Source organism: Atractosteus spatula, chromosome 8 (assembly GCF_055471065.1).
Source record: "Atractosteus spatula isolate fAtrSpa1 chromosome 8, fAtrSpa1.hap1, whole genome shotgun sequence".
NCBI lineage: Eukaryota > Metazoa > Chordata > Actinopteri > Semionotiformes > Lepisosteidae > Atractosteus > Atractosteus spatula.
Window position 1 is genome coordinate 3,269,458 of NC_142713.1, and position 26,174 is coordinate 3,295,631.

At 49.1% G+C, this 26,174-nt stretch overlaps 1 protein-coding gene across 3 annotated transcripts in view; it reads left to right on the forward strand.

Annotated features, from left to right (window-relative positions):
- rassf3 (Ras association domain family member 3) overlaps window positions 1–22,144 on the forward strand; it is an 84,270-nt gene extending 62,126 nt beyond the window's left edge. For all 3 annotated transcript variants that reach the window (XM_088923691.1, XM_088923692.1, XM_088923693.1), the window contains 4 exons: window positions 9,978–10,085; window positions 12,172–12,418; window positions 17,214–17,329; window positions 18,161–22,144. In XM_088923691.1, coding sequence (XP_088779817.1) covers window positions 9,978–10,085; window positions 12,172–12,418; window positions 17,214–17,329; window positions 18,161–18,310 — 621 coding nt within the window. In that variant the 3' untranslated portion in view covers window positions 18,311–22,144. The remainder of the gene's footprint in view (window positions 1–9,977; window positions 10,086–12,171; window positions 12,419–17,213; window positions 17,330–18,160) is intronic.
- Window positions 22,145–26,174: the final 4,030 nt, after the last annotated feature.

Genomic DNA, 26,174 nt, shown 5'->3' on the forward strand with positions numbered 1-26,174 from the left:
TCCAGCTGTGTTAAGAGTCTGATACCCTGGCATCTGTCAAGACTCAACTGGGTGAGATCCTGTCCAGACTGGAGGAGACACTTCTTTACACAGAGGGTGGTGGGGGTGTGGAACAAGCTGTCCAGCCGTGTTCTTGAAGCAGATAGCCTGGCTTCTCTCCAGGCACAGCTGGATCAGATCATGAGGTCAATTAAGTACTAACTCCCAAGCAGTGTCATGGGCCAAATCAATCCTCTGGATTGTAACCTTTATGATATATCCTTTACCAGCATTTGATAAATAAATAAATAAGAAGAGAAAAAAGTAAAGTGGATTGCCCAAAAAATGCATAGATTTTAGTACAACGATCAGATGTTTTCACAGTATTTCATTGGTTTACATAAAGTAAAGATTTTTAGATAGTCTGAAGTAGTGAAGGGGATAGTCTTATGAAGTATGTCTTTGAAATGCGTCTTATACTGCTGCCAATTACTGCAGTTTTCATTGGAGGCAGGTCAGCCCTGTACAAGGACGAGCCTGACGTAGTGAACTCATTTTTTTTGAGTGCACATGGCCGTCTGCAGACTGGGGCTGTGGGGTCTTTCCAGGGAGCGGGCACTCAAAACTGAGCACAGAGTGTCCGTGAGGCTCATTAGCAGAGAATGCAATGGGTTTAGGAAAGGTGGTGCCGTACTGTGCTAATGGCCTTGGTTTCCTGTGCAGGCAGTGAGGAGGTCTGACTGTTGAATTTGTTGCACACTGACAGCACAGGGATGCTCTGATTGCTCGGTCCTGCTGGTTAGGGAATTGGCAGTGCTGTGGCTTGGTTGTAATGAAGATCTCTTGATGGGAACCAACCATTAATTTTCTGAGTACTTTTATCCAGTAAAAGGTTGTGGGGGAGCTGGAGTCTATCCCAGCAAGCAGCGGGCACAAGGCAGGGTACACCCTGGAAAGGACACCAGTCCATCACAGGACACACACGCGCAGACACAGACACACTCACACCAGGGCTAGTCCCTCACAGGACACACACACACACCAGGGCTAGTGCATCACAGGGCTCACAGACACAGACACACACTCACACCAGGGCCAGTCCATCACAGACACAGACACACACTCACACCAGGGCCAGTCCATCACAGGACACACACGCCAATTAACCAGAGCACCTGGAGGAAACCCACGTGAACCTGAGGAGAACATGCAAACTCCACACAGACACTACCCCAGGTCCAGAACTGAACCCAGGGCCCCAGTACTGTGAGGCAGCAATGCCGTGCCAACTGGCATTGAATCATTTGGGGTTTGTTCCTCCTTTGCTGTACAGATGGAGAATCCTCAGATTGGCTTTGGCGTCTCTGCCTGCCAGCAGTGACTTGTCAGTGTGTCGTCCGTGTGGTTGGCCTGCCTTTGCACTTGTAGAAATCGGTCACGCTTTCAGTCAAGATTCCATCTTGCTGAGAAGAGAAACCAGATAGAGCCTGGTGCTTAAGCAAACTCCTGGAACTGAATCCTTTAGAGTCTTGAGAAGCGAAGATGACAAGGGGACCTGGTCCAAGTATTCAAACAGGCACTGTTTGAACTCGGAGTAAATGGCCACTTCTAGAGAGCACTGAAGGAGACACACACAGGGTGTATTTCACACACAGAGCCCTGAATTACGACAGTGCTACAGAGGGTTTTATAGTCAGAGTCCAGCCATGTTATTACCATGCACGGGGGTTTAAGAGTCTTGCTTTCTAGTTATGATCCAGTGGCTATTCTCGATGACGTTGTCCAGCCTTTCAGCTATTATAGAGACGTCATGTACAACAGCAGGTGTCTGCTCCTGATCTGGCTTGAGGGTGTTGTAAACGGTGACTCGCTGGCCCGGGTCAGATTTCTACATGATGAAACAGGGATCGTAGGACGGAAGTGGGAACTACATGGGAAGTACCTAAAACAGAAGAAGCTTCTTTACACAAATAGTTGTGGGAGTAGGGAACGAGCCAGCCAGCAGTGCTCTAGGAGACGAGACTCTGGTTTCTTTCAAGAAATCACTTGGATGAATTAACTACTAGCAAGTGGGTGACCTCCTCTTGTTTTGTGATATTTAATTGTTCGCTTCACTTCTGAGATCAGTGTTGCTAGGGAGATGTTTAATCATTTTAGGAACTTCTTGAAACGGAAACGTTTTGTTTGAAAATGTCGACCCACAGGCTTCCTGATCATAGGGGGATCCACAACTTAGGCAGAAATAAAAATAATGTCTCAGGAAGGAGGCATTTTTCTTTTCTTTTTTAATTCCTTTTTCTTTCACCTTCAGTAAAAGATAGTAATGGATTTTTTTTTTCCAGTTGTAGCTTTCCGTCTGTGCTGTTGTGCATTTTGGCATTCTTCTCGGCTTCAGAGGAAAACCTAGCTCTCTGTGCGGTTGTTGTGGTTTTGTCTGACACAATGAATTTATCTTTAGCTGAAAGCATCAGGAATGTCTGGTTTTCCTTGCCCCTTTAGGCTATGAAAAGTCTCTAATGCTCAGATATCGTTGGGTGTCCTTATAAAGGTGATTGAAATGTTTGAAAATTAACATTTTATTAATGGCCAGCAGCTACATCACCCTGCAATTTGCAACTGGCGATCCACTGATCCGCTTATCAAATTCAGGGCGTTGTGTCTCTGCTCTCAGGATACTGAGTGTTTGTGCTTTTTGCTCATGCTATACTGAATCGTTATACGCCTAAAACCTTCCACTTCTCATTGGTTATTCTAGGTCTTGTGAATTATTATTTTTATATAGGTATTAAAATTAATTTTAATATAAATATGAATAATAGTACTTCTTTGTATTTTTTCGACCGATACTGTACTTTATCATTCCGTCTTTCGCTGAGTCTGAGGTCCATATCTTGTTTCTTTGTTTAAAAATACCATTGCAGGAATTAACTGAGACCTTCTTACTGGCTGGAAGGGGCCTGCTGGCTTGTTCTTGTTTGTAACAAACCATGTGTTCCTTCGTACGGATTGTCGAAGACATTAGATCTCTGTGTTTGTGTCAGGCTCGCCCCCTGCTGGAGTGCTGCAGAGCGAGCTAGCACTGCCACTGCAGCTGGCCAAGCCCCTACCCATCTGTCAGTCAGTGCTGGTTGCCATGAATACATGATCAAATTGGAGGCCTGTACCACCTGTGGGCATTATACAACCACGCCTCAGGTGGTCCAGGATACTTAAGGTCTGCTCTCACAGTGATTTGGTATAGGGTTTTGCTCTTTGAGTCTACTCTGAGCCTCTCTGAGTTCCTTAGTGTTGTAGTTCTTTAGTTTCTTGCCTCACGTCTTGGATGTTTGACCCTCGCTTCTCTCTGACTTGTCTTCTGGATTTGCCTGTTCGTACCTTCGAGCTCTGAGCCACACTTTGCTTCTGATGGTGTTTTTCCAGCACCATGCTTGCCTGCGGGCTTCTCACTTGTACCTTGGCTGTGACCTACACCCCTCCTTTCTGCAGCTTCCCTGCTTTGTCTCTCTCAGCCCATTCTTGGGCTCACCTCCCGACTCCAAAACCCCAACTTCGCTCCAACAGCGGCAGACGGTACGATCGTCTGTTTCCCTGAAAGGACAAGGGCAGAAAGAGCAGCTCGTTTCTCAGACGCCTCTACCTTCGGCGCGTCTGTCGTTGTCGGACGCAGCGTGATACCCCAGAGTGGACTAAGCCTCCAGTGTCCCGCGCAGGGAGAAGAAATGTGCTTCACCTGAGCTCTCCCTTTTGCTACAGAGGTTAGGGATCGTGTGTGGCAGAGCTACTTTGCTCAAGACCCCACAGTGGTGGGGAATTAATCCATGTACTGGTAGTTTTCTTGTGATCCCTAAATGCGGATTTGTGGCGTTAGGAAGCACAAAGATGGACACAAAACACTGCCTGATCACCTCCCCTTTTAAGAGCTGCAGTCCCTGTTCTTGGGAAACCCGCCTCGGAGGATGTGAAATCAAAGCAGGAGAAGAAGGAAGAGACTCATTAGCTCATGGGCTGGCTGGTGCTTGTCTGGCTTTGTCACGCAGTCGGCAGCGCTATTCAGAGTTTCCTAACCCTCTCCCGATCGGCTCCTCCTTCTGCTACCCTCCCCATGCGGTATAGCTTGGCTGGTGTCCCAGGTGGGCCTAAACAAGCAAATTCAAAGAGACAGACGCATCCAGAACCAGCCCGTTTGGCATAAGGTGGGCTGCTACACCTTGAGCAACTCTTCGCTGCAGCAGTTTTTCCCCCCCACTGTATGAAAGGTTTACCTGCGCGATGTATTTCAGTTACTGGAGTGGCCCTTATATGGTGCCCAAGCTGGGCTTTTTGATTGCTGTTCCTTGAGACAGTCCCACAGGGTTTTTTTTGGTGCCGTTTGGAAACTTGGTCAAGGCTAGGAACAGTTCTGAAAGCAGTCATTGTGAGTGAGCCGCTGAATAACGTGACCCACTGGTGCTTGGATCTTCATTATAATCCTTCTGAAGAAGGCTTATCCCAATGTGATTTGGGATACTTTAAAGCACAAGGGAGCCAGTCGCTTGTGGTGTGCGTGTGGTGTGTCAGGTTGACATAACATGCTGTTTGTTATCTGAGGAAGTGGTCCTAATTCTGTCTCTCGCGGTGTGCGGGCTGATAAACTGCCCTTGGTTGGTTTGAGCCGACTTTGTGCGGAAAAAGTCAGGACTTGGAAGTGTTTCCCTCTAGGGTGTGAGTTGGATGTCCTTCTCGAACAGACAGCGTAGTGTTTTCTGTTTAATCGACTTAGCGTCTTAGAATCAAAAGCAGGGAGTTTTCGCAACATCTGGTTTTCCTGTGTTCCGTCTCCAAGATGTAATAGGTTAATTGAATAATGCGAGTCCATAGCACTTCAAGTCAAACGAAAAAGGCTCCCACTGTCTTGTCCTGCGGTGAATAGGCTGTACAGCAGCCAAAGAGTAACGGAACATGATAGTTGGAGGCAGTGGTAGAGAACATCTGTGACAAAAGGAGATCTTGCAGACAGGAGGTCTTGTTTGCAAGTTGGGGAAGCTGTCCTGAGTTGGAGCTCTGGGCCTGACCCTGGTTAGCATTAAGATGGTCAGTTTGCATGTAATTCTCTTCACGTTGTTGAGCTGCAGCTGCCTCGCTCATTAAACAGACTCATTTGGTATCATCAGAAGTTTTTTTTATTGTGGCCATATCACCCTGCTCAGCAGGTGTGAGCCTGGCCAGTACCTGGAGGGGAGACTCCTGGGAAAGCTGAGGCTGCTGCTGGGAGAGGTATTAGTGGGGCCAGCAGGGGGCGCTCACCCTGCGGTCTGTGCCGGTCCTAATGCCCCAGTATAGCGACGGGGACACTGTACTGTAAAAAGGCGCCGTCCTTTGGATGAGACGTAAAACCGAGGTCCTGACTCTCTGTGGTCATTAAAAATCCCAGGGTGTTTCTCGAAGAGTAGGGGTGTTACCCCAGTGTCCTGGCCAAATTTCCCCCCTGGCCTTTACCCCTCATGGCCTCCTAATAACCCCCGTCTCTGAACTGGCTCCATCCCTCTGCTCTCCTCCCCACTGAGAGCTGGTGTGTGTGAGAGGACTGGAGCATCATCCAGGTGGGGCTGCACACTGGTGGGGGTAGTGGGATTCCCCCTGACCTGGAAAGAGCTTTGAGTGGAGGGTCCAGAAAAGAGCTTTATAAGTGTAAGGAGTTTTATTATTAAAAGTAAGTGTTCTTTTAGAATGACTGCGAGTGTCGGGACTACACCATCTTACAATGTGCCAAGGGAAGGGGCAGAGAAAACTTAAGCAAACATTTGCTGATTTCTTTATAAATCTTTCCACGTAACCACCGCCTCTCCGCTTTTGGACAAGGCAGTTAGCTTAACGAGCTTTAATTGTGCTGTGCACGAGATGAAGGCGGCGCTCGTTCCCCGCATATACAGCGCAGTGCAATTTCTCCACGCTCTGCCAGCCTTCGTGAAGAACTTGAGGAAGGCGCCTTCCACAACAGGATCTCTGATTCCTCCTGCAGGTTGAGCTCTGAGAGGGATTACAGTAAAGTAGAAGCTGTCCGAGCTTTGGGAGTTAGGAACTGTTGCCTGTACCGGGTATCGGGCTATGAAGTTGCCTGCAGTAACTTCTGATAGGCCGTGCAAGTGGGCGATGAGGTCTGACTGTGTTTTTTAAGTCTCTAATTAATAAACACAGTATCTGAGGGGGGAGGGCGTTGCTTTCTTCTGAAGTCCTCAACGGTCTGAAAAGTTACCTTTTCTTCCTTTTTGAAGAAGGAGCAGGAGCATAGCTGCAGCAGCCAGAGGAACCAGTCTTTGATTGACCAGCAAGTACTTTTCTCACGCTGGCAGGAGTGTTTCATATCATCCCAGCTTCTGAACTGCCGCTGAATCTTGTGCGATTAATGTCTCCTGAACTGCCGCTGAATCTTGTGCGATTAATGTGCCTTGAACTGCCACTGAATCTTGTGCGATTAATGTGCCCTGAACTGCCGCTGAATCTTGTGCGATTAATGTGCCCTGAACTGCCGCTGAATCTTGTGCGATTAATGTTCCTTGAACTGCCACTGAATCTTGTGCGATTAATGTGCCCTGAACTGCCGCTGAATCTTGTGTGATTAATGTGCCCTGAACTGCCGCTGAATCTTGTGCGATTAATGTGCCCTGAACTGCCGCTGAATCTTGTGCGATTAATGTGCCCTGAACTGCTGCTGAATCTTGTGCGATTAATGTGCCCGGCTGTGTGGATTACTGTTCTGGACAGTTTAATACTCTGTCTCTGGTTCTAGCATGTCGTCCTTGTCATGATGATGATAACGCTTGTCGCTATAAACATCAGATGAGTCTTATACGACTTTATCATATAGTCTTATTATCTGGTTAGTTATACAAAAGGCCCTTTCAACAGTTAAAGCTCCAAAGAAACAGCGTGATGGAACTCTGAGGATTGCATTTTAATCAAGTTATGTCATTTATTAACAATCTGAAGTCTTGTCTTCAAAACACATCAGAGCTCAAATTCCCAACTGCTGCCCAAGAGTTTTAAATACAGGACCCCTTGAGTTTGTTTTATTAACAGAGCGTTTTTCTTAATCCGAAAATGGTGAAGTGGCAGGGGCTCAGGGAACATTATCTCAGAGTAGACGCGGAGCTCAAAATGTTATTTGGCTTCGCGCAGTGAATCGATTTGTGGTTTTAAACCATATAAGGTGTGGCGACTGCTTCTAATCTCTGACTGGGGAGCTGTCGGGTCGTTCCTGCCACAGCTGTGCTGAGGCAGTGCTTACTGCGTATTTCTGGACTCTTTCTGTCCTCTTATTCCTGACTTGGAACCCCAGAAAGCTTGTAGAAGCTATATCTGGGGCATGAGAAGAGTCGTGCAGTTCTTTGCTGTGCATCTTAGTGTTTGGCCCCATTGTATTCCGGGAACCAGTGACCATATGAAGGGTAACAAATGATAAGAGGCCATTCTGGACCGTTTGGTAGTTTGTGGCTAATTGGGCCGAAGGTCTAATCCAGCTGTGTCTCGAGAGAAGCCAGGGTATCGGCTTCAACAACATGGCTGGGCAGCTTGTTCCCCACCCCCACCACCCTGTGTGTAAAGAGACCCCTCCTGTCCTGACTAGAGGCTCTCATCCCGCCGCGTCTTGACAGAAGTCAGGGTATCGGCTTCAACAACATGGCTGGGCAGCTTGTCCCACACCCCCACCACTCTTTGTGTAAAGAAACCCCTCCTGTCCTGACTAGAGGCTCTCATCCCGCTGCGTCTTGACAGAAGTCAGGGTGTCGGCTTCAACAACATGGCTGGGCAGCTTGTCCCACACCCCCACCACTCTTTGCGTAAAGGACGTGCCTCCTGTCCTGAGTGGAGGATCTTATCCGGCTGTCTTTGAGAGAAGGCAGGGTATCGGCTTCAACCTTGTGGCTGGGCAGCTTGTTCCCGTCTCCCACACCCTAAACCTAGTGAACATGCTGTTAAGAATAAAGACCCTTGTAGTAGCCTCTCTGCACTAACGCATTGTTCCTGAGAGGTGGCTCTGTGGCTCAGGATCTGCGCCTGTGGCTGGAAGGTTGCCGGTTCAAATCCCGCAGCCGGCAGAGGAATCCTACTCCGTTGGGCCCCTGAGCAAGGCCCTTAACCCCAACTGCTCCAGGGGCGCCGTGCAATGGCTGACCCTGCGCTCTGACCCCCAGCTTCTCTCCCTGTCTGTGTGTCTGTGTCTCATGGAGAAAAGCTGGGGTATGCGAAAAAAGACGAATTCCTAATGCAAGAAATTGTATAGGGCTAATAAAGAACCATTAACATGATTATTTTATCATTATTCATGTACATCTAGAAGCCAGCAATGGAACTGAGGCTTCAGGCAGGTTTCTGTGTAACAGTTATAGAGGCTGAGGGAAGTCAGATCAGACTTAAGTTTTTGTCCCCCAGCTTAGTTCAGACGACCGCAGTGCAGGGGAGAGTCACGTGGTCTTTCTTTTAATAGCTCTCCGGCCATATAGAGTTAATGCACCACGGTCTTGAGCTTGAAGTTGTCAACATTTCCTTTTGGAAAGGCAGTGCTGCAGCTGTACAGCCCAACTGAGCTGAGCGGTCAGGGCGCTGTCTGTGCGCACATTCTCCCCTTCAGGGGAGGGGAGGGGATGCTGGGGGCCCTGGGTTTGTCGACTCTGTTGAACGCCAGCCAGCTAGTTTAATCTCCCAGCAGGCCCTGGGGTCTTAACAGACGCCGTCGTGGGCAGAATCCATGTTCAGGGCAGCCCTGAGTGGGGCAGCCGAAGGCAGAGACAGCCACCCCCTTGTATACAGAGGAAGGCCTGTTGGTTTCTGTGTGATTTTCCATGTCGGCAGCACTCAGGGTAGGTGCCCAGCCTGCGGAAGCAAAAGAATTAGGGTCCCCTTGGCTGTGGATAAGGTATTCATACAACGTTTCATTGCTGCGACCTTTATTGAATGAGATCTGGTCGTTGAGTCTGCAACCACATTTTAAGGTCCGCTAATGGCTGGTGTCCCGAACGTTCTAGAAAAACGTATTGTGGGGGAAAAAATAATTCCACCTGTATCGGAGTACTCCTACCTCTTGGGGCCTGGGAACCTACTGGGCGGAGTTTGCACGTTCTCCTCGCGGTGGCGTGTGTTGCTGTCCAGCTAGATCCCATCATGCGTTTAAAGAACGCCGGCGGATCTTGTCCGGGAGTCGCGTTTTTACAAACCGGCAGTCCCGGCGTAGGCGTTCTGCGGATTTGTCGCGGCTGGTGCCGGCTTGCTCCCCCACCTGTCTGCGGAGAGTTACTTCTAGAGGTTCGCTCTTTTAAGGCCAAAAAAAAAAAAAATAGGGGGGTCAGGAGGGATTGAGATCTGGAAGCAGTCGGTGACCGAGACCAGCAGAGACCCGAGTGTCGTGCGAAGCGATGTGGAATCGCTGAATCCTCTACGCCCTGATATGGGTTGATCTGCTCTTACGGGGGCACCAATGGGAGAAATAAGTAAAAGAGCCTGTCCTTTCTTAAAGACTCCCTGCCCCAGCCTGAGTTCTTTTAAAGCTGGTGATTGTTGCGATGGATCTGATTTTCAGGTCCTGCGACAGTGATGCGTTGTCCTGCCCGGCTGTTTGTACTAGACGTGTTAAGTATTGCAAACTTTAATATTATATGAAGTTTTTTTTTTTCCCCTGAGTATGTCTGGCAGCTGGATGGGACACCTCCTTAAGGTCAAGGAGAAATCTTAAGATGTTCTTCTCTGGACCCTCCACTCTGAGCTCTTTCCAGGTCAGGGGGAATCCCACTACCCCCACCAGTGTGCAGCCCCACCTGGATGATGCTCCAGTCCTCTCACACACACCAGCTCTCAGTGGGGAGGAGAGCAGAGGGATGAAGCCAGTTCAGAGAGGGGGGTTATTAGGAGGCCATGAGGGGGTCAGGGGCTGCGATTGTGCCCTGTGGTCCATGCTGCTCCTCTGCGCGCGCCGCCCGCTGTTTTGACGTGCTCTGACGTCTCGTTGTCTCCCTTGTGCTCCCTAGGATGTGGAGAAGGAGAGAGAGCAGCGCACGCAGCTCAGCAAAGAGGAGATCCGGCAGAAGATCGAACTCTACAACGCCTCCGTCACGGACCATCTGAAAATGACCTTGGTAAGTCGCCTTTTTTTGTTTTTGTGCGGGCCATGTGAGTCTTTTTAATCGTTTTGTTTCCCCCGAGCGATTTGTTAAGTGAAATATCCGTGCACCTAATTCTACTCAAATTGGATTAACCCTTCCTCTGGTCCAGGGCACTCAATTCTAATTGGACTGGTTTAATTCTTTCTCTGGACTAAAGATTTTAAAGACTTAAGAGGTCTGCAAGACCTGCTGGCCTGTGTGTTGTGTAGTACTTGGTGTTAAATGTTTCCTCAGGGCAGAGATTAGGATTGCTGCCTTGCAGGCCCTGGGCTCAGTTCCTGGGATGCTGTCTGTGTGGAGTTTGCATGTTCTCCTTACGTTTGCATAGGTTTTCTCTGGGTGCTCCGTTCACCCCCCCCCCCCCCACAGTCCAAAAACATGCTGGTAGGTTAATTTGCTTCTATGTCTGTGTCCTGTGATGGACTGGCGTCCTGCCCAGGGTGTATCCTGCCTTGCGCATGTTGCTTGCTGGGATAGACTCCAGCTGCCCCTATGACCCTGTATTTGGTGGCCGTGAGACAGCAAAATGGACAGATGGAAATCCTTCCTCGAGCAGGTTCTGATATGTATTTCTTGTTGGTTGAATTAAGGAGCTGTAGTTCAGACGGTTTTCTTTTCCCCAAATCAAAGCCTTCTCCTACAGTACTTCTGGAAAAATTTTGCCCAAGCAGTTTTCTTTGTCGTCTTGTTTGTGATCTATAAAAGCAAGGCGTGACTCACCCTCGCCTCCGTTTCCACGGAATTTCTTTGTTGTTTTCTGTCGCCACTTCTGCTTCACAATGCCAGTGATGACCTCAAAAGTTTGCTGCTTCTCCTCCGTTTAACCCATTTTCTGCCGAAACGAGAATGATCGCAATAATAATGCTACTTTTAAACCCCCACATTTAAGCATTTCATTTTTTTCTTAGGATTCAAATGCAAAACGTGGAAGAAAGTAGGAAATTTAAATTTAAACATCAAGAAAAGTGCAGAAAAAAACAACTGAGGACAGTATGCCGGTGTAGCAAGTTTTGCTTTGCAGTCATGAAGCTACTCAGCATGTTCTTATTTTTATTAAGTAATCAGGCAAGAGTTTTTAGTCCGGGATTTGAGGCAAGAAGCCTCAACTGAGAAAAGGGTTTAATATTTCAGGAATGGTCCAATAAAAGCTCACCTCTGTGAGTTTTCTGTTCTCTTTGGCTCTACAAAAAAAACCCCACTTAAGTCACCAGTGTATAAGGCGCTAGCTACAGTACCAAACCATTAGTGATGTTTTCACCAGCTTCAAAATTCAATCCTTTAGCTGTGAAAAGAGTTTGTTTTTGGAACATGCATAATACACTGTTTTTTGTAACCTGATCATTTGTAAGTGGTTGGACAAATGTGACACTGGGACTACTATTCATTTGTGTTTTCAGCTTTGTTCCAGACCAGTTACTTAAATGGAAGTTATTTATAGGGAGGCACAGTGGAACAGAGGTTAGCATTAGTGCCTTGCAGAGTTAGGGCCCGGAGTTCAGTCCCCAGTTCAATTACTTTTATCTAACTTCTGGATAATTTAATCGAATGAAAACCCATCTGTTTTCCAGCTGCTTTATCCAATTCATGGTCGCAGGACAGCCAGAGCCTATCCTAGCAAGCAATGGTCGCAGGGCAGGATACACCCTGGATGGGACGCCAGTCCGTCGCCGGGCACACACAGACACAGAACCACACACTCTCGCACCAGGGCCAGTTTTCCCAGAAGTCATGTATGCTACCAGCATGTCTTTGGAAACCGGAGCACCCGGAGGAAACTCACACGAACACAAGGGGGAACATGCAAACTCCACACAGACAGTACCCCAGGAGTTGAACCCAGGGCCCCAGCGCCCCGAGGCAGCAATGCCCACCACTGCGACCCCTGTGCCGCCCCCTTTCTATACCAGACCCGGTCAAGATTAGCCCCCAGCGAGAATGTGACTCTTCTCGTTAATCAATTAAAGCACCGCAGGCGAATCTGTGTCCGAGGACTAGAAACTCGAAGGCTCGCTGCTCGCTTGCTCACCCTGCAATGGCTCTCCCCTCTTTCCTCTCGCAGAACGCCAGCGGCCTGTATACGGGGTTCATCAAGGTGCAGATGGAGCTGAAGAGGCCGATCACAGTGCGGGCGCCCAGAGGCGGCAGGGAGGAGGCCTTCTTCCTGCCCAGGGGCTCCACCAACACGCTGCACATCAGCAGCGCCAACACCGCGCAGGAGGTGATCGAGGCCCTGCTCGGCAAGTTCCTGGTGGCCGACAACCCCGCCAAGTTCGCGCTCTTCAAGTGCTGCCACAAGGAGGACCAAGGTAGGGGGGGCCCCGGCGTCCGCGCGCGCGTGCTCCCCTGAGGCAGAGTAGCGGGAGAATCTGGTCTCTCTCTCCCGTGACAAACGAGCTGCACGCGCCAGCTTTTAAACGGAAGCTCGTTGCGGGTCCGCGTTTCAAATATCGGCTGATCTCAAGAGGGCAACCAGGTGTTGCCACAGCGGAGCAGCTGATCTCTGATCCGTGTTGTAGAAGATGGGGGACGTCCTTCAAGAGCTGGCAGATGAGCACTCGGTGTCCGAAACAGCCAGTTGAGCTCTCAATCTCTCCAGATTTTGTTTTTTCTTTTCATTCTTCCCAGAACCATCATAAGAACTGTTACAAGTGAGAGGAGGCCGTTGGGTCATTGCGTTCGATAAGCCAGGTTATCAGGTTCAACCACATGGCTGGGCAGTTTGTTCCACACCCCCACCACCGTCTGTGTAAAGAAGAGCCTCCCGTCCTGACAGGAGGGTCTCATCCAGCTATGTCTAGGGCGAAGCCAGGCTATCGGCTTCAACCACGTGGTTTGTTCCACACTCCTACCACCCGTTGTGTAAAGCTGCGCCTTCTGTCCTTGGTTTAAAATGTGTTTTCACGCGGTTCCTGCTTGCGCCAGCTGTTTTCCCTGAGTTCTGACTCGTTCGTTCCTGGGAGGCGTTCACTTGAGCGACCGACCGATCCTCCTCGTGCTCTTCCCTCGAGAGAGAGAGACCACTTGATAACGTCATTAAACCGCGGCGCTTGCAAACCAACCCCGCAGAGGACAGGGCATGCCAGCTCGGGGCATGTGTGAAGGCCATCTGCCAGCGATCTGAAATGTCGCAGGCCTTCCAAACACAACACCGCGCTATTAATACCCCAGCACAGCTGGAGCGCAGGGAGAGCCCAGCAACTGCAGAACAGCACGAGCGAGCGTTTTACAGCGCGGCTTGGAACCCGTTCAGACATTCCCTGGCTGGCTCCCGGCCTTTCGTGTGGAGAAAGGAGAGAGATGTCCGTTTAACCCCCGAGGGGTGAGCTGGGCCCAGCGTGGACCCACAGTTTGCCTCTTCCCTCAGGAAAGTGGCATCTGAACCTTTAAACCGCTTCTCCCTCCCTTTCCAAGCCAATAAACCCCAGGTCGAAGGAAACGCTTAGCTGCTGGCGTGCTGTATCATCCTGTGCAGTTGTTTTTCTTTGTGGTGAAAAGCCAGTTTCGACACTGGACTGTCCGGTGGGAAATATTAGGGGCGGAGTGGTGGCTCTGTGGCTCAGGATCTGCGCCTGTGGCTGGAGGGTTGCCGGTTCAAATCCCGCGGCCGGCAGAGGAATCCTACTCTGTTGGGCCCCTGAACGAGGCCCTTCACCCCAGCTGCTCCAGGGGCGCTGTATAAATGGCCGACCCTGCGCTCTGACCCCCAGCTTCTCTCCCTGTCTGTGTGTCTCATGGGGAGGAAGCTGGGGTCTGCGCAAAGACAAATTCCTAATGCCAGAAATTGTATCTGGCCAATAAAGTGATCTTATATCACGCGGCTGACGTGCAAAAACATTTTTGTTGGAATTGGGAAGGGCCTGCTTTTTTTGAAAGCTGCAAAGTGTCCGTGTGATTATTGAGGTTTCCTGTTCCCTGGAGCTCCCCCCCCCCGCAGACGTAAAGGCAGAGCGTTCCGATCCCCAATGGGGGATCGTCCTAGCGTGGCGCTGCGGTCTCGGCAGGTGCAGTCTGTCTCCTGCTCTCGGCCGCGTTAAAACCGCGTCTGGACTCTGCGGGGTCTTTCAAATGCCATTCCTGTCCCAGCAGGGGGCACACAGGTGGGAGAGGAGAATCTCTGTGAGTACTAATCCCACATTCCAGGGTTCTGTTATCTGTGCTGTTTTTGTGATAACAGCACCAGGAATGGGAGGAGAAACCCCCGCCCCTCCTCCTCCCATTAATGAAATGTGCTGTCTAGACACCCCCTGAGCAGATTAAGGGGACGTTCTGGTGGCACAAGCGCCCGTTTCACAAAAAAGGCGATCATCCTCTTACATCTCGTTCCTTTCCCTGATAGAATCCATGGGCTCAGGGAGGCTGTGATGTCTCGCGTCTTTAAAATCTGCTTTTCGACTGCCCCTGCTGTCTGTAGCAGATGGGGAATGCGCCGTGCACCGCAGAGCTACTTTGGAGCTGCGAAACCTGTGACCTGAAATCGGGGCGTTTCTTAGGATTAAGATGCGCTGAAGGTTTCATGTTTTTTTTTTGTCTTGCAAGCACCTTAACTCAGGGTCAGTTGTGCACAAGAGGTTGAGATAAAAAATGGCAGACTTCTGCTTAGCGCTTGTCAATTTTGTCTTTATTAATAATAATTGCTTACACTTACATAGCGCTTTTCTGGACACTCCACTCAAAGCGCTTTACAGGTAATGGGGATCCCCTCCACCACCACCAATGTGCAGCCCCACCTGGATGATGCGACGGCAGCCATAGTGCGCCAGAACGCTCCCCACACACCAGCTCTCAGTGGGGAGGAGAGCAGAGTAATGAAGCCAATTCACAGATTGGGATTATTAGGAGGTCATGATTGGTAAGGGCCAATGGGAAGTTTGGCCAGGACACTGGGGTTACACCCCTACTCTTTTCGAGAAACGCCCTGGGGTTTTTAATGACCACAGAGAGTCAGGACCTCAGTTTTACGTCTCATCCGAAGGACGGCGCCTGTTTACAGTATAGTGTCCCCATCACTATACTGGGGCATTAGGACTCACATGGACTACTACTACTAACTACTACCCCACTAACACCTCTTCCAGCAGCAGTCTAAGTTTTTCCCAGGAGGTCTCCCATCCAGGTACTGACCAGGCTCACACCTGCTGAGCTTCAGTGGGGTTGCCAGTTGTGAGTTGCAGGGTGATATGGCTGCTGGCAGTCTTTGCTGGGTTTTAATCGTGCTGCGTGACAAAGGGGTCTCGTCTCAACACCCTGTAGTTTTGCTCAGGATAATTGCGTTGGTTGTACATTCACAGAGCGGCTGTGCCTCTGAGACTTAGCAGGGGGAAGTGAGAGAGACGAGTATTGAATAGGGCGTTAAATGCAACGTGAGCTTTTAATGTCTTGTTGCCTGAAGCAGGAGAGATGATGAGATCTTAAATTAGAACAGGCGGGGTGCTTCTTGCTTCTGGCCCTGGGTGGGTTTGTGACAGTGATGATAAAGCAGAACAGGAATAATGTTTATTGCCAGTCCTGTGTGAACACAGCACAGACATCAGAGAACAAGAGCAGGCCATTCAGCCTGAGTTAATGGTCTTTTAATTGCTAGTAGGTTATTGATCCGACCGATCGGTAACATTCTGATGCTGGTTTCCAGTCAAGCCTTCTGTAACCTCAGGATTTAGCTACAGTGCCGTAGTAGATTAGTTAAATAGTAAACTCCAACTCGACTAGCAGAATCAAGGAATCAAATTCTCTAGCACTTCTGTGGCCTGTGCTCCGTCTTCCCCGATCTCCCATCTCCCATGCTAAAGGATTCGGATTAAAATTAATCAATACATTCAATATGTTTAATCGTGATCTATGAAAACGTGCATACAAAGCCGATTCCATTTTACAGCAAGTGCAAAGCTCGTTGTTTTTATGTTGTGCTCTTGGAATCTTCATTGACGATTAATCATTTACCCAGAACTTAATTAACTAAGGTGAACTTTACAATTTTGATCACCGAATCTGGGATCACTGCATCTCAGCCAAACATCTTAATTTGAAGCTGGAAATGTTGACACTAGCCAGGCATTACTCATTGTATCTAGATTCTTAAAGGCACTTCATAATACAAATCCTGATATATATATATAAAAAGTTGCATACAATGTAGTTTACCTTTTAAAGGGGAACTGCAGTCCCAGTTTTTCCTTCCGGTTATTAAATCTCGGAAACAAAATTAATTCATTGGTGCTAAAGAAAAATTTCACGGACTTCGAATACTGTAAGTCGCCATGTTGTCGCAAACTTACAGTCGCAGCCCTTCCTGCTCACTAGTCCCTGTACTGACTGAGGTACTGCGATGGACGAGTGGATAAGTACAGGTTGTGCAGCAGACATTTCACTGCAGAAATGTTCCAACGTGATCTGCAGGCAGAGTTAACAAGTAGTATTTGTAACCGTCTGGAAGCCGAGAGCGATATTTCTGCTGGATGAGAAGAGCTGGATTCACAAGCCTGCTTGTCTACAGTATCACAGGGCCGCTTCACCTCACCGGAGGTCTTGAGGTCTCGTTCTGAATCGCAGAACATGGTGCTACGCAGTCCAGCTGGACCCTTGTCACCGTTGCTGTGCTCCCCGAAATGATTTCTCTAACCCCCCCCCAGCTGATCCTGATAAGACGCCTTCGGTCCTGTGCAGCAGAGGGTGGAGATTTTGAAAATCTTTTTAACCGTGGGGATGATGTGATGCCAGGGCCGGATTGTGGTGTCCGTAGGCCCCCGGGCACTTCCACTCCGACATGTGCAGAAAGAGGGGGAAACGCCAGTTGAACGGCGTCGACGGACGTGACGCACTTCGAACTGTTCTCATGCCAAACCGCGCGACTGACGGAGCGAGTCGAGCGCCCGTCACTTCGACACTTCCAGTCTCTAGGACAGCCGCTGGACAGCGTCTGATCACTGGTCTGGAGCACCTGGAGTCCACCGCAAGCCTGTTGTTCCAGCTCGTTTCTCGTCAGCCGCTCGTGTTTCCCTCCTGCGTGGGGCCTAAGAATTTCGTAGGCCCCTGGGCACTGTGCCCGCAGAGCCCGATGGGAAACCCAGCCCTCGATGACGCCTGTTCCCTCGCTGTGTGTTGCAGTGTACGTGTGCAAGCTGTCCGATGGAGAGCACCCCCTGTACCTGCGGCTCCTGGCCGGCCCCAGCACGGACGCCCTGAGCTTCGTGCTGCGAGAGCAGCAGACCGGAGAAGTTATGGTAAGACGTGTCCCAAAATCCCCCATTACTGTGCCCACAAGGCTCAGGGTCAAGAAGGCGCACCGGGCAGTAGCTAGCTGTGACCTCCACAGGTCCTGGGCGTGCTCCACGTCACACACGGTAAGGTCACATCCCGAGGAATATCGTGAAGATCGAAGCCCGCATCTTGGTGTGAAGACCAACTCGAGAATTGTCACTGTGCGCAATATAGACTTCGGCTCCTTGCAGCAAAAAGTAGCTGATTTGTTATCAAGTTAACTACTTGACTGTTTTGTAACCCCAGAAGACCTAACGGCGACAAAGCAGTCTCCATCCATCCGTTTTCTAACTGCTTAATCCAGTTCAGGGCACAATGCATCAGTCCATCTCGGGGTGGAGACACACACACACACACACACACACACACACGCTCACACCAGGGCCAGTTTTCCCAGAAGCCGTTTAACCTCCCAGCGTTGCCTTTGGACCGTGGGAGGAAACCCACATGGACAAGGGGAGCACATGCAGACTCCACACAGACAGCACCCCCGGGTCTAGAACTGAGCCCAGCGCTACGCCACCCCACCTCCCACGAGGAAATAGGGGGGAGTGTTTTCTGACTCCTGATGCAGCGAGTGACGTCGCCGAGCGAGAACAGGGGGCGGCAAACAGCGACTCCTGCAGCCGCACGGACTTCTGGGTCCGCGTCTTCAAAACTGCGGCCTTTTAGGCAGTAGAGGGGTTAGGCTTTAGGGGGGGGAGCAGTTTCTCTCCCGTTGACGCGTGTCGGGGGTCTCCTTGTCCCCCGCTTTCCTGCTCTGTCTGACCCCTGACCCCCTTCCCACCTCCCAGTGGGACGCCTTTTCCATTCCAGAGCTGCAGAACTTCCTGCGGATCCTGGACAAGGAGGAGGCCGACCACGTCCGGCTCCTGTCGCAGCGCTACCGCACCTACCGGCAGAAGCTGGAAGAGGCCCTCCGAGCCGAAGGGAAGCCCGGGTAGCAGCAGAAGGCGTCGCAAGGCCAAAATTCCCGGCACGGGTTCCACAGGGTCTCGTTAGCGACGGATGGACTTGCTGCTTCCTTGATAGAGGGGGGAGGGGGTATTTTTGGGGGTGCCTGGGGTGTCACGAACTCTGACCCGTGACCCACAATCACAGGTACAACCCCCCCCCAATGGCTCTCCCAGTGTTGACTGATGCCGCAAGCTTCACTGAGGGCCTGTACTCCTCTGCGGCCCTCTTCCTGCCTGTCTGCCTGCCTCGCGCGGAGTCGTTTTTTATTGTGTAGTGGCCCCTCTGCCACATATGTGAACGGTCTCGGGGGGACGAGCCGGGAGCGTGTTTTTAATTTAATTTGAGAACGACGTAGCGGTCTGTAAATATTTTCGTTTGCCTGATGATGATTATTGTTATTTTTTATTTATAGGGTGGAAGCTTTATGGGTTTCGGAGATGCAAAAGTGGGGCTTAACCTTTTAAAGGCGGTGGGGGAAGGGGGAGGGGGGGGACAAACTTCCAGGTCTGGGAAGATGCGGTTATTAGTTAAACTAATTGAAGAGCAATAACAGCCCCCAGAGAGCCGACAATCACGTGTCAGAAAACCCGCCTGCCTGCCTGCGCCGATACAGCTCCCTTGTCGGACGGGATCTGGAATCTTTTTCGGAAACCTTTTGGGGTCCTTCCGTCTCTGCGTTTTTATTGTGCCTGGTGTCCGTTCAGCGGCGGGAGGGGGGGGGGGGGTGGGAAAACGAGGATATCTTTCAGGGTGGGAGCGCTGGAGTAGGCACCTGGCTAGCGCAGTTTAGGTCTCTCTCAGCCGGAGCTCCAAACTCTGACATCTGTCACTAGTCCACATAACCCTGTGCCCGTTCGACCGCGTTAGAGAAATGTTTAGGGTGGTGGTAGGGCGGTGGTTCCCAGTCCTGGTCCTGGATTTTTCAAGTGGTAATAAAGCAACACAGCCACAATAAAGCAACTGCCAGCGAGCCCTTTTAATAGAAGATATACTGTACATTACAAGAATTGACACGTTTGTGACCTAGAAAACCAGCCTGACAAAAAGAATGTAAAAACATTCATGTGTGTGTAACGTGAAAACAATTTAAAGACAAGGGCCTGCACAAGGGCTGGCTCGGTCGATTCTCATTGCAGCTGAGCTCCACAGCTCCAGTGCTGGCCGAGAACGGAGTTGTTTAGACTTTGACTTGTTTCTTCTGTCGTACAGCCTCGTCTTGGCTTGATAACCCTTAAATCTGTCTAAACAGCTACTTCTAGTGTTTCTAGAAGTGTTTCTAGTGATCAGTGGATGACGAACAGACACACAGGGGTGGGAGTGGCATTGCAACGGACACGCCCACATAGGGAGTGGCTGGTCAGGGACGCCCACTGTGGGGGTGGTCGAACATTGGACACGCCTACGGATGGGTGGTGCTGTATAAGTCACGCCCAAAACGCGTGTTTCTGCTTTATGACGAATGAGGCCAGTTCTCAAATTCAGAAGTTGGTACAGGGGGTCGAGACCAATTACAGATCCCGTTCGACCTTTTTAAGAGGTGAAAGCATGTTTTTTTTTAAAAATTGCCGCAAACAGGCGCCTGAAGTTCTGCTAGAGGAGAAAGCGGAGGGGACCGTTTTCTCCAGTTCCAGGAGTTTGGGACCACTGCTTTTAGGGAATAGGCGATTGCGCGTTGGAAGAGGTGCTGATGGAGGTTTGGCGCTGTATGTAAAAAAATAAAAACGTTTCCGTGCAGGAAACGTTTTTGTGAGCTGTTGGGGAAAACGGAAGTATCTGAGGAAGTCGACGAGCGGTTTGGAGAAAGTTGAAAATTGAGATGGCGGTATTGGACACAGGGGGGTCAGGAAACGGACGCATCCATTCCAGAGCAGGAGCAGATGTTCAGTTTCCAGCCCAAAGCAGCGCTCACAGCCAGTTCGGGTGAAATTCAGCCGAGTACTACAGCACAGATTCTTACCGAGAAAATGCTCGCGTTTATGCGTGGGGCTCCACCAGCCGCGTTTGGATATCAAATATACAAAAGACATTCCGGGTTGTTGGTTGTTAAAATAACCTTTTATCCTTTTCACGGGATTTTTTTTTTAATGAGGTGGATGTGTAGCTGCTCCAGGAAAGGCACTCGCGAACGTGGGTGGGCGGGGGAATAGCAGTTCGTTGGCCAGCAGGTGGGCTCTCGTAAACGTCCCCTGTGTAATCGGGAGATCACCCGCAAGAACCGATCGTACCTGCGTTTCTTTAAACGTCATTACAATATGACACCTGGAATCCAGCAACCAAATCCTGTTTACAACATTTAAAACAGAACAAACAAACGCGCATATTTGAATGGAAGGCCATTCAAGTTCAGTAAGATTTTTCTGGCTGTACTCCTGGTGTAGGAAAGCACGGGGGTTTATACCAAAGCTTAAAATTTTAGTAGTGGGCCGGTTCTCCGGCTCGCACTGGGGTGCAGTACGTACACTGGCACCGCTTTAGCACCAGTGTAAGCCGGAGAGGCATTCGGTAAGGGCGCCGTTTGTGGGGACACCTAGTGGACAACTGCTGTAACTGCACATGATTTCTTCGGCGGTATGTTGTCCTCCCCTCCCACTGTCGTCTTACTTCAATCAATATAAACCAAAGACCTATAGGCAGAGGCGATTGGGGGTGACTAGTTTGGGCCTGGCGCAGATGCTTAAGAAACAGCGGTGCGGGCCTGGCTTCTGCTGGTGTTCTGTGGGCATGTCTTAAAAGCCATTTGCAGAATCCTGTTTTGAGTGCCTGCTAAAAGACGGTCTGTGCTTTTTGTTGTTGTTGTTGTTGTTACTGTTGTGAGCACAGGCCTTGCATTGAAAACCACTTCAACACTATCCGATTAAGAATACTGTAGTGCGATTTTGAGCTACGAGTTATGGGGAAAAAAAAAAACCTTCATCCACGAGCTCTCGTTTGGGCACTTTATCTCACTGTTCAGGGATCGTGTTCGCGTTTTTGTTCTGTTTATTAGAGATATAGAACAGGTAATATATTTTAATATAAAGCTATTGACTGAGAGCAGAAATCGCTTATATCCTGTAATCCTGGTGTAGTTTAAGAGAGAAAAAAAATGTTAGTTTAAAGCAAGAATTGAGTTAGGAAAAGCTCCTTTTATTTGGTGTTCTTGATCTCTTTTTTTTTTACTGTGAAGTAGTTTCACATGAACTACGACTTGTTGAAAAAAACGGCTTGATCTATTCAGAAGGCACAAAGCCTGGGCATTAACATGCTTTGAAACGATTCTTCAATTAGGAAACCTTCTTTTCAGGTCCGCTGTATCTGTGATTTATGATACGCGTGTGCTGTAATGTGAAACACTTGGGTCAGTATTGCCCAGAAAAGGAGCTGTTTAACATTACTGTTATTTGCCAAAAATCTCACTGTTTTCTTCAGGCTATGCTTTAATGTTAATCTGTGTTTGGAGATAGAACACTGTGATCAAGGCCAACTCCCAGTAATCGGCTGTTTTAGTTTCAACACTGGTTGATAGATATATATATATAAATCTGTTAATTTAATAAAGGGGCAGCATCTTGCCTCGGTTTAAAAGTGTTACTTCAGAGAGAAAAAAGCGTTTCTGGTGCTGCTGACGTGGAGAGGCTGGTGGTATTGACAAGCAGGAGAGCTGGCAAGAATCAGTAGTAGTGCAGATCTCGGATGCAATGATTTTCTTCGATTTATACTGAATGCAAGTTCAGGTATATTTTTATAGGGTCGCTACTGCTTCCTGAAATTTGTTACCGAATGCGGCTTTTTTTTTTTTAAGAGCCTCGGTCCCTTTAATAAAATCAGAACTGCTAAACATGCTTGTGGGTCTGTGACGTTTTCTTGAAGTAATTGTTGGTTATTACACTCTCTGGAATATAGTGCTATTGATGGTGGATCACAGGGGTCCACAGATCGTGACCCTGGAGTCTCTTCGGGTCTTCCTGAAGTCGTCTTTAGAGCGCCAGCAGCCGAAGAGCTGGGAGAGGTTGGGAAATTGGTTTCGTTAAGGCACTAACGAGCTAATTCAAGTTCGTTAAGAGCTCATCTGGACTGAGCTCCTGGAGACGCACCGACTGACCCTGCAGGACCAGGACTGGACACCCCTGTCCTAGAGCCAGGACCCTGCCTGGAGGCTCTGATTGGTTCAAGAAGGAGTCAAGACCTGCAGACACACTGACTGACCCTGCAGGACCAGGACTGGACACCCCTGTCCTAGAGCCAGGACCCTGCCTGGAGGCTCTGATTGGCTCATGAAGGAGTCAAGACCTGCTGACACACTGACTGGCCCGGTAATCTCGCTGTCCCGTGCATTTTGTGATCCATTAATTCCTTTGCTCAGATTATGGTCTTCCTTTCCCAACTTAAAGAGATGTCAGCGTGGCAAGACTGATCCGTGGTGGCAATGCATGCTGGGACTACGTGCAGAAGAGTGACTGAAGTAGGAGTTATCCCCCCCATCTTGTATACACCAGCGAGTGATCAGTTGAACAGTCTGGCATAATCGCTAGCCTGCTGGTTGCTGCTTTTACCTTGAGCAAAAAAAACAAACATCGCAGCTTATCGCGAATGTGGTTTCAGTTCCTGTTATCAGCTCCTTGAGTTTTGAAAGGGCGCTTTGTCCAGGCTGACCTTGCTGTGTGGAGTGTGAGAAGAGCCTGAGATCTGAAGATCTACAGTCCCGATGGTGTCAGGTGAGTGCTGGCCATAAAACAGAAACCAGAACACGCCTTCCCCCCCCCCCCCCCCATTGAATCAGAGGGTGAGGGATAGAAAGTAAAAGCAGGTGCCCTAGATTTGACAGGGGGCTGATCCATCACAACATAAGAGAGGTCACAAACGAGAGGTCCATCTACCCCCTTTGGTATGTCAGTAGCTCCTGTAATTGATCCAAGGTGCTCGTCTCCGCCTGGTTTTTGAAAGCTGCCAAGGTATCCGCTTCATCCACATGGCTGGGCAGGTTGTTCCACGCTCCCACCACCCTCGGTGTAGAGTTCGCAGCTGTAAAGGCAGTGCCGTGTCCTTCCCAACTGCAGGGCCGGTAGTGCAGACTGCCATTCCCTCTCTCCTGTTCACTCGGCTCGGCTTTCTTCTAAACCCAGGAAGAGCTGCACCAGAGCCACAGCCTCTAGTGACAAATGACAGAAAAATCACACGCAAGTTCCTAGGAAGTAAAAGAAGGTCTCTACAGTATTTGTTTTTTAAAATATGGAATTGCTCAATGCCACATTAACATCTTCTCTGGCCCCTCCACTCCGAGCTCTTTCCAGGTCAGGGGGAATCCCACTACCCCCACCAGTGTGCAGCCCCACCTGGATGATGCTCCAGTCCTCTCACACACACCAGCTCTCAGTGGGGAGGAGAGCAGAGGGATGGAGCCAGTTCAGAGAGGGGGGTTATTAGGAGGCCATGAGGGGTAAAGGTCAGGGGGGACATTTGGCCAGGACACTGGGGTAACACCCCTACTCTTGTCGAGAGACACCCTGGGATTGTTAATGACCACAGAGAGTCAGGACCTCGGTTTTACGTCTCATCTGAAGGACGGAGCCTTTTTACAGTCTAGTGTCCCAGTCACTATACTGGGGCATTAGGACCCACACAGACCGCAGGGTGAGCGCCCCCTGCTGGCCCCACTCACACCTCTTCCAGCAGCAGCCTTTCCCAGGAGTCTCCCCTCCAGGTACTGGCCAGGCTCAGGGTTAATTGGCTTCTGAGAAAACTGGCCCTGGTGTGAGTGTGTGAGTGTGTGTTCTGTGATGGACTGGTGTCCTGTCCAGGGTGTATCCTGCCTTGAGCCCGTTGCTTGGTGGGATAGACTCCAGCTCAACCAGGGATTGGATAAAGAGGTTTGAAGATGGACTGATGAATTACATCTGTTGCTGCAAGCTTTGTAGAAGATTCTCCTCTCTTAAATTGCCTTCTGCTTGATAAAGACCTAAGTGTCCGGTTATGTCTTTGTACATGAAGTTGTTACTCTCGCAATGACCAGCTGACCGATGACATATGTCATCGGTCAGCTGGTCATTGCGAATATTTACAACAAATATGTCTTTGTTGTAAATGTCTGTAATATGTCTGTAGATTTTATTTTACTTCTATTTTTGTTTTGTTTCATGTAAATATCATTACTTTCATTTGCTTTGGCAACACTGATTGTACCCATCGGTCATGCTAATAAAGCACCTTGAATTGAATTGAATTGAATTGACAACAATAAGGGGGGAGAGATTCTCCCCGGTGGGGCTGCGGGTTTATTTCCAAGTCATAATGCGGATCGCGTGCTGTCAGGATGGGTCCACGACTTACCGTTTTGGCCGGGGTGCCAGAAAAACATTGGCGGTATAGCTGGATCCACGGAAAAATGACTCGGCTTTGATCGAGGAAACAGAAAAAAAAACGTTTTTTGCCACAGCCCAACCATGCCAGGAAGTCCAACAGCTGAAATGCTTTACTACTGTTTACAATCAGAATGGAATAACAAAACAAAAAAAGCACCGTCACATTTTACAAAACTGACAACCCTTATGACAAAAATATCGCCGTGGAAAGGGTCCTGATTTTGGAGTGAACGCGTTGGTAGTGCACAGGCCGCGCCTTGCAGGATTGTGTGTAAGAAACAAACTGTGCCAGCCTATTGAGAAGGTGGCTATTCAAAAATACATTTGAATCGAAAATAACATGAATATGCAATTAGTACAGTATTCAGTATTGGAAGCAAAGCTGTTCTTGTTACTAGTTCAAATGCACTTTGACCCTTGTATTGCAAAAGGCGGTATAAAATACAATGAAAACTAATTCTAAGAGTTGATAAATCATTCTTCCAACGTGATAAATGCCCTTTTGTTATTAGAATGCCCTCTTCATCGGCTTGACATACTTTTTTTTTTTAGTAAGAACTTATTCAAGTCTGATAAAGTAGTCCGGAGCGTACAGAATGCCATCAGTGACTTCAGTGTATCTGCTTTTCATTAGTCAATATGCGGCGCATTGTTCGCGAAATGAAATCATTAACCACCACTTGACACCCGTAACCTGCAAATGACCCAATCTGAACACCCCCCCCCCCACAATGGGGTGGCCCCCCAGAATGGATGAGGTTTCTTCGTCCGGAACAGACTGCTTAGCAACGGAGTTTAAAGAGCTCGCCGCCTCGCTAGCTCTTCAGGAGGAGATACAGACAACTCTCCGCGATAGCAGCTCGACACCACTGTCCCCCGACATCCGAGCTGTTATCTCTTTTCGGCTCCGGGAGGAAAACGTGCAACTCTCTGGAAAACGGATTCTCAGCTTGTTGACTGAAGCAGACGTTTGCTTGGGGCGAGAAAGAAAAAAAAAACATGTAAGGTCTAAATTTATTTGTAAATGTACGTAGTGCTAGCTGTAGATTCATTGTTGTAAAGACCTGGATTATGCAAGACTGGTTTGGGAAGCACAGCAGAGTTAAATTTGTTTGGAGGACCTACAGGGCACTGAATTTCGTGAGATATGGGGGGGAAGGATTTGCGTTCGTCTACTTGCATGTCTGAAAGAATTGGCTGAGATAATAGCGTCGGGTTCTTAGCAGTAGTATGGATTTCAGCCTTGGCAGCAGATAAGGGCAGCTGTCGATCCACGTCTTTGGAAGGGCGGTTTTAAATTAAGGAACGCCTAAGAAATTAAAATAAGAAGATGGGGGGGGACATTTTTTTAATTAAAAAAAATTGATTTTGTTTTATATAATAAACAGTAGTGTTTATTTGTGTCAATTTTGTTTACCGCGAGATAAGAAGCTCTCTTATGAGTCGTAATTTGCAGTTCTTCACTTAATAATTAAGAAACTGTTTTTCTGTTATCCTTTTGATGTCTTTGTAT